This window comes from Paralichthys olivaceus, chromosome 1, assembly GCF_024713975.1.
Source record: "Paralichthys olivaceus isolate ysfri-2021 chromosome 1, ASM2471397v2, whole genome shotgun sequence".
NCBI lineage: Eukaryota > Metazoa > Chordata > Actinopteri > Pleuronectiformes > Paralichthyidae > Paralichthys > Paralichthys olivaceus.
This window is the reverse complement of record NC_091093.1, coordinates 10,546,783-10,568,252: the sequence shown is the minus strand read 5'-3', so window position 1 is coordinate 10,568,252 and position 21,470 is coordinate 10,546,783. Positions and strand designations below refer to the sequence as shown.

The following is a 21,470-nucleotide window of genomic DNA, read 5'->3' as shown; positions in this document are numbered from 1 at the left end:
CTACTCCCTGGAGCTACTAGGATAGCTAAAAACCTTGATGCCATTTCACACAGCAAAGGCAATTACGAGGACTTAGCTATTGGCTGGTATGATTATTATAAAACCACCTGTCTCAATGTAGCATTATAAAAACTGCCAGGCTGCTGCCGGTCCTATGTTCAGTGGTGTTCCATTTTGCACAAGTTCAAAATGTTCTGTTTCCTGTTTTATGGTTACAGATATATTTTAGACTTGAGTGAGCCTCATTATATGAGACCTACCTTTTGACCATGCGGTGCAAAGTTGGGGAGAAGGAGACATAGAACAGTGGAGGAAAATAAATATGTAGAAAGTATAATTAAGTGGCTGACATCTCTTTTGGGACATGAATTATTCATCTATTATTTGGTCAAATGTTTTGCATCTGCTTGGAAAAACTGCATGAGAGAGAAGGGAATTGGGAGAGAAAAAAGCATGATAAAAGAGTAGAGTGACGGAGAGGAAAAAAGAATATGAATGGGAAACACACCAAAGAATGGACATGTGAGAGAAGTATGAAAACTGAGAAGTGATAGAAAGGATTTTTGAAATTTAATATCTTGTAGAGGTATCACTTTGACAGGTCACCAGTTTGTGCATTAGGCTATTCACTTAAAAAACTGAAATATCACAAATACTCATAATGTTATGCATCAAAATTGACTGCAAAGTCAAAACCAATAGTTAAATAACACTTTAATTGTATATATTCACTTATATGAACTATATAAGTATGAGTATTACAGCAACTTAAAGTTAAAAAAAGAGATTTTGATAATTAAGTCAAGAATCAAGTATATATAGGAAAAAAAACAATTTCATTTTATATGTCTCTCTTACTCCATCTAAGAAAAGAATATCAATACCACTTTTATACTAAGTTGTGGTTTTGGAAGGGTCATATTATATCTAGATGCACAAAATTACATATTGGGCTGCTGTGCTTTAACATTTTGGTTGTCAGAGAATAATTCATTGATCTTGATGAAAAAATCAGAAATGTTTAGCAGCCTAATATTTATGTGCAATTTTGTGCAGATAGAAACAAAAATCTGGATCCAGTAAATTTAATGTGGTTTCATAAGGGGGCTGTTGGGCCTTGGATGAGGATCTAGTCAACAAATTATATCTTGTTGTGTAAAAACAACTAGTTGTGGTTTTGCTAGGGTTACGTAAGGATTTCTTGGCGAAGCACAGTAACTTCATGGAGTCTTGCTGGCACATGGAGGTTGCCAGACTCAGCTAATTGCCTGGCGACTGCTCTGTCGCCTAAGCTTTAGAGCTGCTGGTTGGTCTAATGTGTTAACGTGCTAACTCATGTTAAGCACCTTGTTGAGTGCTTGCCATTACCTTGCAGATAATAAAATAGTATATTTTAATCCAAAAATGAAAATATTTCCAAATATAGAGAACCAAGGAAAGAAAGTTGATAGAATTCCATGGTCTTCCTTGGCTTCTCTTAAATCTTGAGCAGCCCAGGCTGATGGTGGAATGATTACCTCCTTAATGCTGACTGTGATTTGAGTTAGCCGAGCAGAGCGGGGAGCAGGGATTCTCCTGGTGGTGGTTTGATGGTGGCTGTGCCACAATAAGATGATTTCCTGTAACAGTGGGTGTTATCAGCTCATCACAGCATCAGGAGAGCACCGTCCCCATCAGCCCCTCCTCTGAGCCTCGTTAGTAATTAGTAAAAATGAAATGCCTTCAATGAGACACTGATCTACTGTAAGCAGTGCAGTTGTACTCATCACAATATAAAAGAAATGATCTAGCATTTGTTCCTTTGACAAATGCTCTTTCATGCTGGGAGAATCAAATCGTAACATGCTATAAAGCTCAGAATACATGGATCTATTAGATGTTGACAATATTATTTTCCTTTTTTTCATGATTGTTTCATGAAAAAATTCTGAGGGAGATGATAATCCATGCCTTTGAAACAGAACGCCATGCCATGGCATGTCTAATCCAGGAGATATAAAGACATTAGACAAGATGCAAAATGTGGGTTACACCTGTCATCTTGACCCTGGTATCACACACAGACGCACCATCTTCACTGAAACACTTGGCAGCCAATGGACGTCTGCAAGTTTTTGTCTCTTGGAGTAGAGGAGCAACAGTTATTCTCTGTGGAAGGATTTTTATTTCATCATCAGATCAGTAAATGCTCACTTTTATGCCAAGAGGATTGTGGGGGATAAAGACTGAAACTTTCACCCCAGTGGATATCTTAAAGCTGCTTTCCACATCTTACTCCTGCATTTAAATTGTCAAATACTTCACTTGACATTCCTAAGAATTGAACTCATATTTTAGGTATAAAACACTGAGTCATTTCTCAGTGTTGGACATAAAGTATAATATAATCTAACCCTATCTGCTGCATTTCTTGTTATGGTATGTATGTACATGCATTTTATAAATATTCTATACTATTGCACTACAGCCCGACCACTATGGATTTCTTCTGGGGACAGATGACAATACCAATATTGGGGAGGAAAATGTTTTCAATGCCAGTCTGTATATATAAATCCCTCCATGTCCTTGCACCACTGTACATATACAACCTACTTTGACCCTTCACCCTGTCCAGGAATCTGCGATCCTTTGACAAGAGGCTGCTCACCATCCCCAACACCAGTTTGCAGACTTTTGGGGACAGAGCTTTCAGTGTGTCAGCCCCACCATCTGGAGTGCTCTGCCAACAGAGATTCACAATGCCACATCCCTCTGGACATTCAAAATACTACTAAAAACTCATCTTTTAAAAACTGACCTGACTTAATGCAATTTGTGACTCCCACTTCGCTCACTACTCCCTTGAAAGGGTTCTATAAAAATGTACATATATAAATGTATATGTGTGTATAAACACATCTTTTCTGCATTGTTTACTCTGTAATTTCATATTGGCAATATTAAATGTGGACACTGCTGTTGATGTTTATTGGCCAACCGATACTGGTTCCATCTCGCACTCGCAGTACCATGTTTCATTTTAGTGTTGTTGTTGTGATGCTAACAATGCACTAAAAACTGGATTACCAGCAGGGATATGCAACAGTGTGCAGCTAACTGGTCACAATGAAGGTAGCTGCATCATCTGCACGCACACACTGACTCCAGACTGTTTTCTCAGTCTCCTTTCTCAGGAGAAAAAAACAAGATGTTGCAGAACTGAACAATGTAAAGGGTGAACGATTACAAAGACAGCAGGCCGTGTGTTTGTGTGTGTCAGTGGGTCAGTGTAAAGGTAGATGATGTTACCTATGAGCCTTGATCCGAAGTGATCTTGGCCCTCACCTCTGGATATTTTATAGCAGTGGATTTTAACTCTGGTATGTATTTCTGTCCAGCTTGACACACAGCCCATGATTCACATAGTGTGACAGCCTTCCTGCTCTTACAGAAAACAGTCGTATGTCAACGTATGAGGCAGCTGTCCTTATTTACTGTGCTATATTTCCACGAGATCAGCCTTATGATGACTCCCCCCAAGATCTGTGGTGACTAGGTTAGTGGAGTCGGATAACAAAGGAGACATCTGAGGTCAGCCATGTCACTGAGGGGTGAGGCCACTGGCAGCGTAGAAATGGTGATCAAAGAGCACCTTCAGTGTTGCCCTATGAATGGTTAATTTCTTCTTTTCCTTTTTCCTCTTTCTCTAGCGGTCAAGGATCCTACCTGTTATTATTCCCGAGGTGCTCTCCATGCGCTTTGATCTGCGTCGCTGCTTTCAGTGCTGTAGAATCAGTGAGAGGCCATTTGACACACATTTTTAATACATTTGTTTTAAACAATCGGCATGAAGGCTGCAGGATGCAACGAGCACTGCACTGTAAAAGAAAAGCTGTGTGTTGTTTGAGGAGCTGCAGGGCTTTCTTTGTTATTAATTGCAGCTCTACACCCATGTATATAAATAGGTGTTATTAGCAGTACATGCATGTGAACAGAGGACGGATATTTTATTTTTTTATTATATTATGCAAATATTAATAATGATTTCAGCTAAATCAAATCAAAATTTCTCAATAATCCTGAATAACACCTGAAGTGCATATATTGTATCCTTTCCTGTATCCTGTTATTTTTGTCAATTTAAGTATTATTTGGTTTAATCTATGATGTTAAACCTGCTGTATGAATACACACACACATACATAGATAACTGCATTCACACACACACCATCGGTGTCCCTAGCTCCTTGTCCTAACTTGTTATTTGGATTCATAATCACATCACAACTTCCTTCCGGCGCTCTCACGTTATCGCAGTCATTTATTCTTGCACTTTCTTCAGCTTACCTTTGCCTCTAGATACACATGCTAGGAGGTGTGTGATTGATGTGTTTGGATCAAACTGAACCAATATTCGGTCAGTATCACAAATCACAGATGTAAACAATGTAACAAAGCCTTCAGACTTTCATGTGTGGAAAGGCCTTCAGACACGCCTGTCTCCATTTCCTTGTGTGTCTGACCTCAGCTTTTTTTCTGTGGCCGGGGGAATCAGCCTGTAAGTAACCTTATTGCTGTGTGTCTCTGTGTCCCTGCAGTACAAACAGGTGGAGCAGTACATGTCCTTCCACAAACTACCGGCAGATATGAGGCAGAGAATCCACGACTACTATGAGCACCGTTACCAGGGCAAGATGTTCGACGAGGAGAGCATCCTGGGAGAGCTGAACGAGCCCCTCAGAGAGGTGGGATATGAGTATTTTTGTGTTGAATCTGTATCTGCTGTTCACGTGGCCGTGATGCATTCAAGCCTGCGTGCTTCCTGACATTCCTCTCACTTCAGTTCACATTCACTGACATTTTACCCTAACACATGCACAGTGTATGAAAAAAATTGGTTTTCGTTTGAGACCAAATCCAAACAAGTAAAACTGAGAGAAGCTCATAAAAAAAGAATCAATTTTCATGTTGTCATATCTCTCTTGTCTGAAATTGTGGCAGGTCATTGCATTTTTGTAAAGCTCCAGCTCTTTTCTGCTTGTCTTACCCACAGCTTTTTTCATTTTTTTTTCTCTGCATGCTCACACAGGAAATCATCAACTTCAACTGTCGAAAGCTGGTGGCGTCCATGCCTCTATTTGCCAACGCCGACCCCAACTTTGTCACCTCCATGCTCACCAAGTTGAAATTTGAGGTGTTTCAGCCCAGGGATTACATCATCAGGGAGGGCACCATCGGCAAGAAGATGTACTTTATCCAACACGGGGTTGTCAGTGTCCTAACCAAAGGCAATAAAGAGACCAAGCTGTCTGATGGCTCTTACTTCGGAGGTAAGACAAGCAAAATCTGAATCAGCATCTGAAACACAAACTCAAAAGACACACACATCTTCCTGTGGGGCTTACACCTGGGAAGGAGAATACTTTTTTTTTAATTTTTCAATCTAGGCCCTATGTTTATAATGTGGGTGTGTAAAGTTGCTTTCAGACATGCATTGAACTCTGGATAACCTTGTGACATTATCCAGAGGGGTTGTATGTGATAATACTGACAGATTGAAAAATACTGGAGTTCTTCTGTAATGATATGGCTTGACATTTTACTTTGAGAGGCGACAGCATTCAGATGATTCTATTCTTGCTCTGATATCGTCATGAGCTTGAAATTGTATGTTATGTAGAGCTCTGTCACCTCACTTAAAATTCAGCTTCATGGTTTATGCAGGACCTTTCCCTTAATTCACATCATGGTCTGTCTGGTAAATGTAGGACAAACTCAAATTAGGAACACAGCCTTTGCTGTAGTGGAAATTAGGAAATGTGTGTTCAAATGTGTCAGAAAGCTGTGAAATTATATACTATAAGAATGTTTAAGTCTCAACTCATTTAATTCATGTTACATTCTTAATCAGGGTCAGAGAATGTGTCAACTACAGAGCTTATGACGCATTCTTCAATACTGCACTCACCAAATAGAAATGAGTGTGTCCAGTATTTTAGACGACACTGTGAAGTAAAGAGAAATGGTCGCAAAGCATTCAACAGCACATGACCTGCCTGAGAGTTTAATTACGTCTTGCCTGCTCAAGCCCTTCTCTTCCAGAGGGGGCAGAGGGGGGTTTCCACAGAAATAATGAAAAAGATGGCAGCCAATCTATCTCTACACATGCTAAAAATAGTCAACATTTTTGACAACATGACCCCAGCTTGCTCCAGGGCCTTGTTGTCCAAAAATGTTCCCTCCCAGGTCCCTCCTCAGAGGCAGCGCTCAGATTCAGTCGGAGTTTGGAGTGAGCTCATAGACTTGTTTGTGTTGCATGTTTGTATGACAGTTTTGATGTTCTGCCACTCAAAGACACTGGAGTTCACTGTAGATGGCAATGTCATCTAAGGCTGTCAATAAATTATTGGTTATGTAATTGATTTATTGGTTATTTAATCGAATTATTGAAAACCCCACATTTGATTGTGAAAATGAATATTCATTTGTGAGCACTGCCACGGTTGTCTACCATTGCACAATGTCACATTGAGAGTAATATGTTAAAAAAAGCAAATAGTTCATCAACATCCATGCGATATTGATTGCAGAGAGTTCACAACCCAACACATCTGCAGAGAAAGTGATATACACTCAGAGCAAGTTAAAAAGCTTTGTTTGGCAAAACTTTGGATTTTGATCAGTATCCTAAATTGGTTCAACGTCGATATAAAGTTAGCAGTGTAAATATTCTAATAACCGAGAAAAAAAATATCTACAATCATTTTGCATTATAGGTCAATGGAGCTTCCCAAATCCAACCCCACCCTGCTGCCACAGCTGCAGGTGGTGCAGTCTATTGAACAGTCATTACTTTACAAATTTTTCATTACTCTCAGCGTGGAGGTCATGTTTTCCTTCCTGTCCGTGAAGAGATGACAATGAAACTTGGTGGAAGGATGTGGTACAGGTCAGGGACGATGGCCGATGCGGAGTGGACAGGCTGGGGTGTAAGGTTTAACCATGTCCTGGATGTATACTGGGCCGGATCCATTCACAGCATGATACGCGAGTACTAGTGTCTTGAAAAGAATGCGAGCAGCCAGCAGTAACCAGTAAAGGGTGCAGAGGAGCGGAGTAGTGTGAGTGGACTTAGATAGGTAGATTGAAGACCAGTCAAGCTTCTGCATTCTGGATGAGCTACAGAGGTCAGATAGCACTAGCAGGTAGACCAGCCTGGAATGGCAGTGCAGTGGTCTAGGCGTGAGATGAAAAGAGCCTGGACCTGTGAAGAACCTGTGCAGCCTTCTGAGTGAAGAGGGGACATTGCGCGATACAGCGTTTTTCAACATTTTCCTTGACATTCATTTATTGTGGTGAAAAAAATCTGGCTCATTTAGGGGACAGATATTTGTGAGTGTGTGCAGTTTGGTGCACCTTGATTTAATTTAAAGTGACTGCTGTGCCTTGCCATTTTAACATTTTAAGACTATAACACAAATAACAAAATTATCATTCTATTTAAAGTTTGGAGAATCTGTTTATCACACATTTCCTGTTTTATCCTCATTCCACATGACTGTTTTGGTCATCCCCAAACCATGTTGTTGCTTTTTCACTTTTCACCAATTTTCACACACCTTTTTTTCTCCATGTGTAAACACGTGTCATGTAAAACTGATTTTGGAACAGAAACTGGCTTGGTCGCTTTAATCGTAAGCTTTTAATATGTAATTATTTTCCCCTCCTGTGCATTATAGGCACAAGGCTTTTGACTCCATTATCCTGTGATTATCCCTGGCAGTGGCACTCCACTGGGGGTGTATGGGTGGGGGCCGGTGACGTAGGCCTGGAGCCACTGGGAGTTTGTTACCAAACACGAGTTAGTCATTCATGAAATTAATTGGTGCAGGATCAGCATGGGGGAAGGTAGCACATGTGGATCTCGTGTGCATGGGTTTTCAGTATTAGCATGCAGAAGGTCAAAAGCAAAGAGTATTTTTTTTAATTCTTTGTTTTTATTAATGTGCTGGAAAGCTGAAATCTGCAGTGTTGAGTCCTTGTATGGTTGAGGAACGTGCTTGTGACCGTGTAGCATGAGAACAAGGAGCTGATGCAGTCCAGTTGTTCATTTTTGTCAAGCATGCTCATCGTCAGCAGCCTCTGGTTTACAGTACAGCAAATGGCGTGCGTATGCGCTTATCAACATCTCGGCAAACTCATGTACCGTATACTTATTCATTCATAGACAACAATTATTTAAGCAATTATATACTTAGAACTCTACTCACGTTTGTTAGCTGCTGGATTAGCTTGAGCCAGAGAGCCTAAAGTCTAAAGTGGACAAGATGTGTCCTGGACAGGAGCGTCGGCTGGGCACACAGCGATCCAGTGGAGAGGGGAAATGTGATGTGACTTCAGTACTAACGCCAAGTGACACATGGATCGCTGCCAAGCCTGCTCTCTGGATGCTACTCTGGGCATAGGAAGAAAACACGCAGCCTCCCTCCACCCCCACTACAACCCTGCCTCCCCCCTCCAGCCTCCTTCTCTCCTTATAGTTCAGTACTGAAACACTTTTCGAAAACTGCATCTCCGCCACCCTCTCATTCCCAAACTGAGCATGTTATTGTTGTAATAGTTCATCCTGCATCCCCTTCAGTAATTGATGTGTTGCCAGTGGCAGACAGCGGCTCTCTCATGGTTAGAGTGGAGCTCGGTGACCTAGTGGCGGCCCTGCATGCCAGTCAGAGGTGCTTATCAAAAGCTGCCTTTGATTGCGCCACTAAGATGGCTCACTTTGCCTCTGAGTGAGTGGCTTGTAGCAGCCCTGCAAGCAGGCGACATGAAAAGAAAGACAGACACAGCCAGAGAGTGGAAGGCGGTGGTGTGGTGGAGTAGGTTTGACCGCGGAGTTAGCAATCTCCTGTGTCATCTTTTTGGCTTTACTCCGTCTCTGATTGGTTCTCCGGCAAAGGGTGCTCTTTAAATCCGTAGTCTTGTTAAGTCCTGGGTTAGGGTACTAATACTTGTCCCCTCTCTGCTCTCTTTCACTTTTTTTTTTCCTCTTTTCCCCTCTCTGAGCTCAAAATGACGGGTCTGTCAAGCTGCCAAATGACCACCCTAACTGAGTAAGTCAGTGAGAGAGGCTGGCAGCAGTGAAGGCCCAGGTAATCCTTGTGGTCCTTAACCCAGTTAACACCCCGACACCACTTATTCTGAAGCAGCTTCAGCTGAAGGTGGAGGCATGGCAGAAGCTGACTGAGTGACAGAATGGGGGGTATGGTAATATATATATAGGAGTCTTATATAACATATGACAGGTTGGTTAGGATAGGATGATAAATGCTAAAATACTGTGCGATGTGATATGTCACAAAACACTGTGAGATGCTGGGCTTGTTGTTGAGTGAAGTGTCATGTGTTGTATAACTGATCAGATGCTTGTGGCTCATGCTTTAGATCTTTTGGTTATTACTGATGTTTTTTTTTCATTCCTTACTCAATTGGTTTGGATTAATGGGTCGGTTGAATGAGTAAATCATTCACTCCGCTTCACATTTGTCAGTTCAGCTAAATGCTAACATGCATGCCAACATGCTCATAATAACAATGCTATCATGCTGTTTTGCACTAGATTTCATGTTTAACTGGAAATGTCATTAGTTGTAAATTCAGTCATAATAGTTGATTGGGAATTCATTGGAAGTAAATTGTTCATCCTTTAGATGGAACTATATGTAAAGAGAAGGGATAAGTACAAAAAATCCAAAGGGGGGCCTGAATGCCTGCATCAAAATCCCACGGCTGTGTTTCCAATAGTTCAGATATTTGTCTCCAAAACCACAAATAAGGTTGTGAGATCTTTATTGAGAGATGACGGGCGCCCAGCGTCCGCTGCTGTGCTAAAACACACCAAATATCCTCTATCTGCCTGTGCATGCTAGCCTAACGGAAGGTGTTTGCGTAGCTATGCTAATGCTGTGAGGGAGTTATCATGACATGTCATGGGGAATCAGGCGGCCTACTGCGGATGCTTCAAAGGTTAGAGAGTGTGCGCTCCGTGGGCTGTGGGCAGTGTCAGGGAGGGAGATGGGAGCTGACAGTAGGACTCAGAATCCAGGTGAGCTTTGCCAGACCAGGCTGCAGGACACAGATACTTCATCACAGACCAGGCAGCCCTGCTAGTACTCATTAATTCACATCCATGCACGGTCATGGATAGCAAAGGCCAGTATTTGCATATGCATACATACAATCAGCCAATAATGTTAATGTTGCTACCGTTGGAAAGTTATACAGAGAGAAAAAAACATTAAGGACCCTTATGTTATACTCACTTTTGATTAAATTCAATTCAAGGAAAGGGTTTTAGCTTGCTCTATAGAATACACACTGAAATCTTGTGTAGCATGAAGTCTGCTCTCCACATTGGGAACTGTTGCAAGGGACTCTGGGTGAAGCTTATATCAACTCATTTCAGATCTCTATGTCTGTCTGTTTGTAGAACGTATGTTTCGAGAGAACCGTCTTATGAGCTATGTATTTTTAAGGGCCCTAGGAAGTATGTTGGATTTGGTGTGATTTGGACATGTGATATAGTCAATATTGATAAACCTTGAGTAAACACAGTGCTCTGTAGCAGCAGTAGCTAGGACTCATCAGCGTCAGTGACGTTGTCAATCACAACTGGATCTTTCCGGGTTCTGTGGACTGAGTCCTGCAGAACGGAAGAGCACAGACAGGATGAGAAGAATCATCAAGTATAACTTTAAGTTTATCGTCACAGTTGCAGAAATGTACCAAAACACATTTAATTCTCAGCCAGATATCATTTCACTGGCTATCATGCTGGTCTTATAGCTTTGCTAATTTGAGCTAACAAAGCCCACAATTTTGGGCTGATTATGAGTCATCTTTTTGTCAGTGAGGACCACACAGGAATGAATAATTGTAGAAGCAGCTGCTGGGTTTGAGGAGAAAACATGGTCCCCTTATAGAACACAGGCAGAGCTACACCAACAAAGCCCATTCTGTGATTTCATGCAGGATTTGGGCAATGAGTCACAGGAGATGTGAATTAGCAGTAGGAGCAGAGCATTCATAAATAAATTGAATTTAAGTCTCAAACCATCCACAAAAATGTCTTGAACTGAACAGTGAGGTATGCATAAGTTTGCATGTCACTCACGTTTTATATTTTAAATATTGGAGGGAAGTGTACAGTATTACACAAATAAATAAGGGCTGTATGAATAATAAATATTCAAATAAAAAAGGATGAATACATATGGTATAAACAATAATATAATTGATCATATGGCGCCAAGTGTAAGTAGAAAACAAATATGAGTTAAAAACACAAATTAACTTGTAATGAATTGTTTAGTGGTAGATGATTAGTTTAAGTAATTTTTTTCTCCAGGGGTGTTTTTTTGTCATATCAGTTTTGGCTGCGATGAAACCAACCACTGAACAAAACATTTGGGGCGGCTGTGGCTGAACCCCCGAATTGCCCCTCATAGAAAAAAAAGTGCTGCTAAAAGATGCACTGTGTGAAAATTTGTGTGAATGGGTGGATGGCAAACTGTACTGTAAAGGGCTTTGAGTGGTCATCAAGACTAGAAAAGCACTTTACAAACGATTTATGTTTTTCGTTGTTTCAGATTTTCAGTTTCTGTGCAAACATACATTTATGAAGCCCACTGTATATACTGTATTTACCTCTGCTAAAGAGGTCACGATTTCATCTATGTTTGCCAGTTAGCAGCATTACACTAAAGATGGTGTGAAGCGCTTTTTCAACAATCTTGTGTAGGACAGAAAATCTCATTTTTTTTCTTTTTTTCAGTGAAATGAAATGAGAAAAAAAATCCCCCTAAATTTTGACTCATATTATAACATTTGCCCATAATTCTGCCCTATTTGAATCCACTTTTACCAAAAACAACAGTCACTTTATTGGGATTCCACATTTTTCTTGGCCACTGATGTTAAAGTTCCAGATATTCAGGACTGTGTTGATCTTCAGAGCAGCTGCCTGCATTTAGCCCCTCTGCACTCAGAGATGTCCACTAATCTCTTATTGTGTAGCTCCAGGCTGGTTGCACTAGACCCAAACCCTGCCATGGATTTTTTTCAATTTTTTCTTCGCTTGTCGTTCAGATGGCACTGCTAAGTGTCTGGGCTTCACTTTCTTTCTGCAAAGATAGTTAGATGAGGCCAGAGAGCTCACTGCAGCTCATCGCCTCATCTTTGCAGTATTGGCTTCATCCAGAAAGCCACGGGACAAGAGGATTTAATACAGAGCCGTGATGCTCCTCTCCAGAGGGGATTACTGGAGCAGTACTGCGGGAAATGGACCCCCAGCACAGCTACAACCCGTGCACACACTTGAGAGCATGCACACACAAACACATGTGCAAACACAGTGTGCATACAAACACAGGCAGGCGAGCACTATGTTTTATCTTTCACATCCACACAGCTTTCTGAGTTAACCCAGGAATTGTCCATTCACCCATGCTCTCTCTCTCTCTCTCTCTCTCTCTCTCTCTCTCTCTCTCTCTCTCTCTCTCTCTCTCTCACTCAGCCACATGCACTCACAAACAGCAGCACACTACATAGGATGTTGTTCTAATGCTTCATATGCACTGCATATTCCTCCCTCCCTGTCACATCATACATACACTCGTTATCTGTTATCCGATCTCAATTTTCAAACCATTGAGCACAATCATAACCATTTCACATTCACTGACCAGAAGAGCACAGAGTCCTGTACAATTTAATGCAATGCAGTCAGTGTACCGTGAATGCTCCGTACTCTGTGTTGACATTGTGGAAATTTAACATTAACTTTTTACGGAAGAGTTTGGTAGTCAATACTGTGCAGATTCAAGTATAGTTTTTTTTATATCTCAATAGAAGCTCTGCTTTTAAGGAAGATGAGCGGAGATGACAATAAACCTCATGAAATCTTTTTCTTCACTGTCATCATGCCAACATACAAACACTACATACAATAGTACCTAAAGCAGACACCCACGTGAAATACAAACATTATACCCACATTTTCTACAATAGATGGAAAATGTCTTGGAGGGTAAAACAGAATTAAAAGGACAACGAAGAGAAAGAGTAGAGTGTCAAACATGCATGAGATTTCTGGAGATCGGTTGGATGAGAAAATTCTTTAAAATTTTGATTTGATGTAGGCTAAAGGGACGGAAAGTAGAAAAGTGAATTCTCTGTGTGTGTGTATGAGAATGAGAGATGGAAATGGATAGATGGAGGATGAGCTGAAAGCTGAGGAGAAAAGACATTAAAGGGGACGTGTACAAACACACAGCAAAGTATTAATACATGCATCATTGTCACTTAACCCCTGTCTATATAAATATAAACATATGTACAATTTACATGTATATGCATTACCTTCATCTAGGTTTATTCATATTCATTGGACATAATGTGTATAAATGGAAGATCTAGCCTGTATTTTCACCACCACCTCTCCCATACTGTGCTCATGAATAAAATACTAGCATGCATACGCACATATATAGTACGTTCACATCCATTTGTGTACACACACACTTCAGTGCAAACACTGGCTCTCATTTAGACACATCGTACTTGTGCAAAGCCAACGTGCTTGCACCCAACACACACACTCTCTGTCACAGACACACACCGCGTCTCTGTGACAGAGCTGTACTACAGTGCAGCTTGTTAAATGGAGCATTATTTTGCTGTGCAGACATGAGGGCTGGCAGACCTCTAAGCTCTGAAAATGGCATTAAGTGCTGTTGCCATGGATTACTGAAAAGTTGTTGTTTTTAATGCTAAAAAATGAAACTGCTCTAGATTTCACTTTTTTGAGAAAGATTATTTTTATTGTGTCATACTGAAGAAGATAAAGAGATACAACCATACACTTTAGATCGTGTCGAAAGAGGTAAAGGTAAATCACAGTGCTATTATTAACTATTGGGAAATTGTGGGTCTTATGTTACTGTGTTGTCATTAAGCACCAGGCGTGAAATCTTTTGTTCACCACAGCAAAGATACTGGATAGTGGTCCAGTAGCAGTACTCCATATATGTGGATAGAAAAGTGGCATACCAACCAGGACATAATTTACATTTGTTTGAGATTTGTAGTGAGTATGGCTTCTCCTCTCAAATCTGTGTTTGACCCTGAAATAGCCTGGTCGAGAAAAAAAATGCTACCATTTTCAGGAGTGTTTCAGGGGACCCCAAGCAAAAGGGCACATAAAATACTAGTATTTCTTCAACTGAATTCAGTTTCTTCAAACCTATTGACAGAAAGCTTCTGCATTTGGGTCTCATCAAGGGTCTTTGTTGCCAGTCAAACAATTTAAGCGGGTTCTCGCAAAATTGTTTGACTAATGTAATCAGCTTTTTTTGGGGGGGGGGGGGGCCTCCAAGCTCTGGGTTTGCCTACCCTGGTGCAACACCCCTGAGCCTTTTGGGACTGTTTTCACCTCTTGACGTGTGAGCATGTGTCTGTCACAGAGAAATGTATTGTTTTATCACCAGTATAACTGTTTTTAAAATTCAAATACAAGTGGGCTTCTGGATTTAACCCCCAGCTGTAACTGTCTTTTTTTTTTTGTTGCTATGTTTTGTTGCAGAGATTTGTTTGCTGACGCGGGGTAGAAGGACAGCCAGCGTGCGAGCGGACACATACTGTCGCCTGTACTCACTGTCTGTCGACAACTTCAATGAGGTGCTGGAGGAGTATCCTATGATGAGAAGGGCCTTTGAAACGGTTGCACTAGACAGACTGGACCGTATTGGTAAGAAAATGTGATGATGAAAAATGATGATGTATGATTGAAATCTTTAATATGATGTCAACTGTAAAGACCATAAAACATCCTCAAATAGAATTGATGTTTACATTTAATAAAAGCTTATTATTAATTTACTTTCACCTGGTCACCATATGACTGGGTAGATTTAACCAGTGGAGATTACCAATAGAATTACTGTAAGTTTGTTTTCTTTTTTCCGAGTGTGTGTTTAGCTTGGCATTCTGACATGAATAGGGACAAAAAACGAATGAGATACTTTCTAAGTCATTTTCATATATATATGTCAATGAAGCTGTTGTTTTAAAATCCCTGTGTGACTTTCACTACACATATAATTGACATTCTCTCCATATCCATCACTGTTCCCAGGCTCAGCAGATGAAAAATTCACAATGAAAGGCACGCCTGTATCATCACTCAGCCATCGCTGCATGCTCTGTTTTATCCTCAGCTATGTTTAGAATGGAAGATAGAGGAATTGCTTTAGGGAGTCTCTTTGTAGAAAATGGCTGCTTTGAAAAGATGTGGTGGGCTGATAGGCGTGTTTCTGTGAGATGGTCTCCTGCGTACTTCCATGCTGTTGAGCTTAATGCTCATGTACACACTTAATGCTCAGTCACTCACAAAGCACTGAAATGAATTATTGTCTAGATGGACTGTGCACAATGTGATTGGAGGAATGCGTGTGATAAAGGGTCAGGTGGTGTCAAGGTCAAGCTTGATGTATAGTCGGTACAATAGTTTACGGCAATGCCTCCGCTAATCTGCCACAAGTCATAGGAGAAAATGGGGAGATTGATCCGGGCCTAATTGCATTTACAATATCTTCAGGTTTCATGGCCTAAATTGAAAATGGTAGGCATGTGAATTAACCCGATCACTGCTCAACAATGACTAATGGACTCTGTGGTCGGAGTCGGACACATTTCAGGTTTGTTAGCAGTTAGTATGACTGTTGTAATGATGTAACTCCAACCTGTGTCTTTGACCTTGAGCACAGCTAATGAGGACTTGGTTTTCATGTACATGTGCCTCAATAATGGAAAATTAAGGAGTACAAAGTAGGATTAGTAGGAGCAAAGATTTCTTAAAATCAAATTGTGGAAAGAAACTGTATCCTGATGCTAAATCTGAAATATGTCTTTTTCTGTGTCAGGAGATAGATTATTCCTAAGAAACTTGCATTTTACATCTTTATGGTTTCAGGTTGATTTTTTTCTTTTATGTTTCCCTTTTGATATTTACAACCAATAACGGAAGAGAAAATATGACATCAATAGATATATGCCGACTTGTTATATTTACTCAGCTTGCTCTCTATCCCAGACTCAACCTGCACCTTGTGGTACAATGTTTGCTTTATGTTTTGTCTCTGTTACCGAGGGAATCACAGTAAGAGCTATTTAAACATACATTGCCTACACCTTAGGCTGTCATGCATTCTGAATGTCTGTCTCAGGGTAGTTACTGTATCCCCCCACCTATCTTTTGTTGTTTCTCTTATTTTCTTTCATGCTTTGTCTTTGCCATTCTGCTCAATCCCTCTGTCGCTTTCTGAAAAATCTTTTCCTCCCTTTTCCCACTTGTGATTTTCATATATTTATTTTCTTTATTTCCTCTCTTTGTGGGTGAGGATGCTGGAAAATAGGTTGCTTATTCGAGTACACCAATATGTCAACCTGGTTCTAACTGCCGAGGAGATTTATGCTCCTTCTCTTTTTATCTGTCTTTTATCTCACCTGTTACTCTCCATGTGTTTGTGTGCTTTTGAAGGCAAGAAAAACTCCATCCTGCAGCATAAGGTTCAACGTGACCTCAGCTCTGGTGTACTCAACTACCAGGAGAATGAGATCATCCAGCAGATTGTGCAGCACGATAGGGACATGGCCCACTGCGCCCATCTCATGCAGAACGCCCCACCCCAGACGCCTCCCTCGCCAACTCCTGTCATCTGGGCCCCCCTCATCCAGGCCCCTCTCCAAGCAGCAGCCACAACCACCTCAGTAGCCATTGCCCTGACACACCATCCCCACCTCCCACCAACTCTCTTCAGGCCTCCAGTTTCTGTTCTAGGGTCACTAAAGGACCCTCCCAGAAAACTCAAGAAGTTCCATGCATTTGTTCCTTCATCCACAACACCTGGCTCTGCTAGGGACTCTCCCTCTAGCACACCATCTAAACTGCATACTGGGGTGGACATGCCATTGCTGGCCTCTTTTCAGGCCCAACAAATGACTTCAGTTTCAGGGGGAGCTGGCTCTCGCCAACAGGCTTCAGGTAGCACAGGACAGCAAGGACCTGGTAGGAATAGATCTTGTTCCAGTGGAGGAGGGGTTTCTGCCCTCCCTTTTGGACCTTACTCATCCTCTGGTTCACCCTCATCTAGTATGGCCCAGCTGCACCCACAGCCACAGCATCAACAGCCCTTTCGTTCCAGTACCCCACCTCTTTCAAACCTCTTCTACCAGGGATCTACAGGTGGAAGCACAGGGTCAGGAATAAGTGGAGGGGCAGTTGGAGCCTGTGGTGGTGCCACAGGGTGGTCTACAGGTGGAGCAGTAGGAGGTTCTGTGGAAGACGCCACTGGAGGAGACTCTCCCTGGGCGGGAGAGGAATTTGTAACTGGAACAACAGAAGCTACTCTTGAAGGGCACTTTTGTTTGGGAGGAGCTACTGGTGGGTCAGTAGGAGGGATCTCAGGGGAATCTTTGGGAGGGATCTCTGAAGGGTCTGTGGGTGCTGCTTATGGGAGGTTAGCAGGTGGAGCATCAGGTGGGTCAATGGGGGGCATTACTTGTGGGCCAATAGGAGATGCAGCCAGGACATCAGTGGGAGGTGTATCTAGAGGATCAGTTGGAAGGGCTTCTGGGGGATCAGTAGCAGGGGCCACTGGAGAATTATTTGTAGTGACGTCCACTGGAGGATCATTTGGAGGAACCTCTAGTGGATCGATAGGAGTGGTAGGGAATCCTGGTGGATCATTAGGAAAGGCTTCTAGTGGATCAACAACTACATCAACTAGCCATGTAGGAGAAGGGTTGAGTGGGACAGGGGGAGGGGTAATTGGAGGACATATTGGCAGAGCAGCAGGAGGGGCAGTAGGGGGCCATATAGGTGGGGCTATATCTTGTCCTGGAGGAGTGGCTTCTGTTGGAATTACAGCTGGAAATATTGGTTCCTCCCCTTGTCAGAGTCCTATATCTACTGGCTCATCCAGCCCTATGCCTGGGCAGCTTCTCCATAGCCAGCCACCTCCGAAGCCCCCTCAGGTGGCTCCTCTGCAGCAGTTTGCTGGGGGAGGAAGGACTACCAGTGGCTTAAACCTGTTCCATTCCCCTCCACAAGGCTCCCCAGCCTCCAGCAGAGGACAGCATGGCCTGCAGCCTGCTGAGGGCTCCCCATCTTCCCTCAGCCATCTTAGCATTTCAGGCCTCCAGTCTGGCTTTCTTCCACACCAGATATCCCTAGAGAGGTCTGCCCTGGCCTCACTGGCCCAGTATGGTTCAACAAACGCCTCCCCCTGCCTTACCCCAGTGGCGCCCAGCCCTACTGTTCAAAGCCCAGTGGCTGGCAGGACTTTCCACTACAGTGACACCTCCAGTACCACAGGATCCCACAGTTCGCTGCTGATGCCTCAGTCATCTGTCCCTTCACAGCTTCCCAGTCAGCCACAAACAACAGGGAGAGATTCTCCACTAGGTCGCTTTTCTGAGGACCTCATGCTTTTATCAAGCTCACACTCATCTCTGCCCCAGGAGGTTGCCCAGGCCTACGGCCACCAAACTGCTTACTCCTCTGTGGAAACTGGGTATTACCCCTCACCCTTTTCTTCACCCACTCTTATGCCCAAACCCTGTAGCTCAGTGCCAGGGCACATGACTCCACCGATCCAGACGTCTCCAGGGCACCCTCACCAGACTCAATCCCCTGAGGCCTCGTCGGCTTTTCTTCTACGGAGGGGCTCATCCACCTACTCATCAGATCTAGAACCTCAAACTGTCCGCTCAAAACTCCCTTCCAATTTGTGAGGATTGATCACACCCTCCTGTGCTCCTCAAAACTAGATCACACGCAAACTCTTCTTGTGTGACTCTCTTTTCTTTGTGTCTTTAGACTTTACTGTGTTCCACCTTTCATTTTACCAAGATCTTGAATTTACTGTGATTTAAAAATACTTTACTGGGTAACTTGGAGCTCTAGAATAGTCTATATTTGTTTTATGCTTTGTCCTCTTTTTTAATTCATACACAATGTATATAGATAGAGATATATTTAAATGATAAGTTAATCAAGGGACTAGGAGGGTGTGAAAAATTATCTCCATTTATAGGACAGTCATTTTCTTTATTTCTATAACTATGCCAAATTCATTTTTTGATGTTTGGGAAGATAATTCAATGGATTACACAATAGTACTCTTTTTTCTGCAGGAACCTATGCACTAATACCTGCATGTGTAAAGGCTTTTTGTGTGTTTCAAAAAATTATTTAAATTTTTAGATGAAACAACATGCTTCGAGACAGGCTGACTCTTGTACCATCTCATTTAGGATCACATATTGTTGATCCTTAAATGTATCTATTAGATTGTACTTATTTATCCTCGATATAAACGTTTCAAAATCTTAGGGGAGATGGAGAAGAGATGAAAACCAAAAATAATTTTCCTGTGGGGTAATAATTCACCTCCTCTTGGCCCATCGATCATTATTTATACCAGTTTATCATAATAATACAGTTTTTTGAAGCAGGGCGAGAGGGGTTTGGTGAGATACCCTCAATCTTAATATTGAGACATAACAGCATGGGAGCAACTGGCTTTCCGCAGAGTCCTCAACCATGTCCTAACAAGCTCGCATTGTCTTCCAAGCTCATCCCACTAATGTGTGTGGAAAGCATGTGTTGTTTTTCTTCCTGACTGTGCAACTGTTAGTGTGTGAGTGTTAGTGAGAGAAAAAAGTACGTGAATCAGAGGGACAGTCGGATGCGTGGCAAGACTTTTTCCAAGATCTTTGCCTTTTTCACTCAATAACATCCATTGACCACATGTGGTTTGTTGTAGCTCTCAGAAAGTTCAAAACCCATTGAAATATAGACTTTTTGTCATTCAGCAAACACACTACACAAACTGCAATATCAAAGAAGGTGCATCATATCTTGTCCTGTAACTGCTACAGTATATGGTCAAGTCAACATAGACATTTGTCCTCACTGAAGGGTAGTACTGAGTTTAGGATGTTGAATGTATGTACATTTTGGGCTGCTAAAAGGCAGTACTATAGCTATGGTAGCACTGAAAGCACATGCACCATGGCGTAAAGACACTTCCACAACTTGAAAGGTCATTGGTCCAACATTTTCATCAGCAGCCAAAGTATCCTTTAGCAAGACACTATAGACTAAACTGTTGTAAAGCAATCTGGATATGTGACTCAGTAGGTTGCCTCTTACCCCTACTCTTTACTGTAGAAGCTCCATTGCATACTACTACTGTGCTGCTGCTGCTGCTGTAATCCTAATAGAAACTCCATTATTCAAAATCAGACTTGTGTTGTGCTTGTGTTGCTGCAGGTAATACTGCATTCATATAGTGTACATAACATACAAGGAGCAAACATATGATAGATGGAGTTTGCCCGTTTGGAGTCAAAAATGAAAGATGAGACAAGAAAATGCTCTTCATGTGTTCATGTATGTCTCTTCATCCAAATTCTGGTTACACCGTCAAGAAAAGTGCATACACAGGAGAATAAGGTATCGCTTGACTCCCGAAGGAGAGGAGGAGTAGTAGTGATATGCTTTCACAGGTTTGTCTGTAGCTCATCACGGAGAAAGACCCAGGTTCCACTCAGAGACAGCTGAGTCCCTAAACTCAGTCACAGCACTCAGCTACAGCAGCCTAATTTAACAAGACATGTCTGTAATCCCTTGACCCGAACAGGCTATCACAGAGTCACGCGCAGAGGTGCACAGTGACCATGCTCTCCCCCTCATTAGAGTTCCCAGAAGTCCCTATAATGAGATATAGCAATACACATGACATGGCACTCACCTGCAGGCATGCACATTTACAGGCATGCACACAATTACAAGAACATACAGGGACTGCTCCTGTAAAAAATGTGTCCAGTAGCTCATATACCAATTAAATAAGAAGGGATTTGTTTATTGATATGTTTATTTTTTGTTGAAGTCGTACATAAATACATGGTCTGGCAGATTTAGGATGTAATATTATTTTCCATCCATTTCCAATTATGTTTTAAGCATCACTGTTGGTGATGTGTTGTGATGATGATTAGTATGGTATTGTATGGTATGGTAAATGTAATTTAAACAATTTTAAGCATGTGGAGTGCAGAATCCAATACAATTGAAGTCAATGGTGAATTAAAACAACAGAAAAAACATAAAGTTGCCTCCATACTGCTTGTGTAGTGTCATCCATGTGTCTGCAAGCCCCGACATTCAAGTACAACTCTAAATGAGGTCATTTACACCATGTTTTAAGCCTAAAAGTCCACAAAGCTAGCAGACGTTAGCACGTCCAATGGTCCATGAATGCAGTACCTCGTATGAAGATGTCAGCGAACATTTAGGCTTAAACACAGTATAAATGATCTGTTTCGAGTCGACACTAACAAGCAGTATTCAATTGTATTGGATT

The 21,470-nt window shown here is 41.9% G+C and overlaps 1 protein-coding gene across 1 annotated transcript in view; it reads left to right on the top strand.

The window, feature by feature from the left end:
• The window catches only part of hcn4 (hyperpolarization activated cyclic nucleotide-gated potassium channel 4), a 71,888-nt gene extending 50,624 nt beyond the window's left edge, over positions 1-21,264 (top strand). Inside the window, exons 5-8 of the mRNA XM_020079839.2 lie at positions 4,581-4,727; positions 5,072-5,312; positions 14,621-14,785; positions 16,577-21,264. Coding sequence (XP_019935398.2) covers positions 4,581-4,727; positions 5,072-5,312; positions 14,621-14,785; positions 16,577-18,831 — 2,808 coding nt within the window. The 3' untranslated portion in view covers positions 18,832-21,264. The remainder of the gene's footprint in view (positions 1-4,580; positions 4,728-5,071; positions 5,313-14,620; positions 14,786-16,576) is intronic.
• The last annotated feature ends 206 nt before the right edge of the window (positions 21,265-21,470 follow it).